General features: G+C 35.7%; 1 protein-coding gene across 1 annotated transcript; it reads left to right on the forward strand.

The window, feature by feature from the left end:
* LOC107432622 (gibberellin 20 oxidase 1-D) lies at positions 1-1536 on the forward strand. Its single transcript, XM_016043809.3, has 3 exons — positions 1-533; positions 737-1058; positions 1258-1536. The coding sequence occupies exons 1-3, from the start codon at positions 1-3 to the stop codon at positions 1534-1536; spliced, it is 1134 nt and encodes a 377-aa protein (XP_015899295.2).
* Positions 1537-2792: the final 1256 nt, after the last annotated feature.

Genomic DNA, 2792 nt, shown 5'->3' on the forward strand with positions numbered 1-2792 from the left:
ATGGTAAATAGCCCAATTCAGCCTCTGAAGCCATCGAATGAACAAGAAGGCAAGGGTTTGGTTTTCGACTCATCAGTTCTTCAACACGAATCAAACATTCCCTCGCAGTTCATTTGGCCGGACCACGAAAAGCCAGGCTCCAATGCACCAGAACTTGAAGTTCCACCGATTGATTTGAAAGGTTTTCTCAGTGGAGATAGCTTGGCAATCTCAAATGCATCTCGGTTGGTCAATGAGGCATGCAGGAAACATGGTTTCTTTCATGTTGTCAACCATGGAGTCGACCCCGAGCTTATTGAGAAAGCTCACAAGTACATGGACTTGTTTTTTGGTATGAAACTTTCAGATAAGCAAAAAGCTCAAAGGAAGATTGGTGAGCATTGTGGGTATGCTAGTAGCTTCACTGGGAGGTTCACCTCTAAACTTCCATGGAAAGAAACACTTTCTCTCCGATTCTGCCCCGATGAGCAGGCCTCAAATATTGTTGAGGATTACATTGTCAATGCACTGGGTGAAGATTTCAGACAATTTGGGTAAGTAACACATCAATTTTTACTCTATCTGCGTACATATATATATATATATATATATAATATACACATACATATACACCAAGAAATGATCATTGTTGTATATACAGTGGTGATAGGATGCTCATGCCTAGCGTAATTTGGGAAACAACGCCTAGTAGAATAAAATTTGATATCTAACATGGTTCGGTTTATGTTTTTCCCAGGAAGGTGTATCAGGAATACTGTGAAGCCATGAACAAACTCGCTCTTCAAATCATGGAGCTATTTGGAGTGAGCCTAGGCGTTGGCAGAGAGTATTTCAGAGAATTCTACGAAGGAAACGATTCGATAATGAGATTGAATTACTACCCAAAATGCCAAAAACCAGATGAAACACTAGGTACAGGACCTCACTGTGATCCAACTTCCTTAACAATACTTCATCAGGATCAAGTTGGTGGCCTTCAAGTACTTGTAGATGATATATGGCACTCCATAACTCCTCTACATAATGCTTTTGTTGTCAACATTGGTGACACATTCATGGTATGTGAATAGTACTCATAAAATTTAAGCTTTCTAGCTAGGATGTTTGTTTCATTGGAAAATATTGTCCATATTATCTATATGTCCGGACAAACAAATCCATATCTCCTATTACAGCTTTGAACCAAAAGAAAATTGAGTAATTTGGTAAGGTTGCTGAAACATGAAAGTAATTAAAGTTGGTTTTGATTTTTTTCAGGCTCTTTCAAATGGGATATTCAAGAGTTGCCTGCATAGAGCAGTGGTAAACAACACCAGTGTGAGAAAATCGATGGCTTTCTTTTTGTGTCCAAACAAGGAGAAGGTTGTAACTCCACCAAGAAGTTTGGTCAATACCCAAAATCCAAGATTGTATCCGGATTTTACATGGCCAACTTTGCTTGAATTTACCCAAAAACATTACAGGGCAGATATGACAACCTTAATAGCTTTCAGAGACTGGATCAATGGACAGAGTCGAATGAAACCGGTTCTATAAAAGTTATTATTATTATTATTATTTATTTTTTTTTCCTTTTTTTTTTTTTTTGGTTATATTTAATTAAAATAAAAAAGACCATGAGTTTGGGGGAGAATTGGTGTCTATTGTGGGTATAAAAAGAAAAACCCACCATAAACATCAGAAAGAGAGTCAAGTGTCTGTAATTGGGCTATTATTATCATTATTATTATGAAAAGAAGCAATTTGCAGGAGTATAGAGGCATTATGAGCTAAATTGTTTCTTTTTTATTTATCTTTTTATTTGTTTTGGAAAATGAATCAGTTCATTATTTCATTCTACTGATTATTTATTTGCTTTTATGGTCATAAAATCTACTAATTAATTACTATACAGTGTTTGTTGACCTCCCAAATCCACTTGTTGACTTCTAGATATTGGTATGCAAAATGTTTTGACCAAGAACAAATGATCAAAAAGAAAAGATGTCAAGCATAAGTTTTATCCTTTTCCTTTTCCCTGGAGTTCAATGGCCTAATTGCCATCCGAGTAGAACCCATGTACAGCGGCATATATTAAATTTCAATCTACACCATCTGCCATAAGTTACTTGAATAAACAAGAGGCTTCATGCAAAAATCTTCAAACATGATTGAACAACTATCCAGCAAGGAAACACAATTATACTCATTGATATGTAACCAGAGAGAGCCGAAGGCTTAATTGAGAAGAAAGCCTCCAAATTCCCAACATAAGATCATGCAAATCTTTGGATGACTCGGGTGTAAAGACACCCAAATGTGGTGAAAGCATGACATTTTCTAGTTCAAAGAGCTCTTTAGAAACATCATGCTCATTCTCAAACACATCCAAACCAGCACCTTCAATCTCTCCATGAACCAAACTGATATGAACCTAAGTCGACTTGCTCCTAAACCAGTATTATACTAGCTCAGATCGAAATTAAGTTCAGATTCTTATAGTCACCTTGACCCCAACCTTGGTATATGGTGAAGATGCCACAATAGGTGATAGATGTCCTATTGATAAGTCAAACTAAAATACTCGATCTTTATTCGATGTTTTATGTATTCAAAGAGAACAAAAGGAATTATTCTCATAAATAATTTTTGAATAATAATCTAAGCTGTCATTCCATTTAAAAAAATAAGCCCTTAAATAAGCTAAAGTTACAAAATATCAAACCCTGAAACAACTAGATTAATTTCGGCCAACGTAGAAAGAAATTAGGAAAGTGCCGATTTATTCCAAGTTTCCTAAACTAACTTATATT

This window comes from Ziziphus jujuba, chromosome 11, assembly GCF_031755915.1.
Source record: "Ziziphus jujuba cultivar Dongzao chromosome 11, ASM3175591v1".
Taxonomy (NCBI): Eukaryota; Viridiplantae; Streptophyta; class Magnoliopsida; order Rosales; family Rhamnaceae; genus Ziziphus; species Ziziphus jujuba.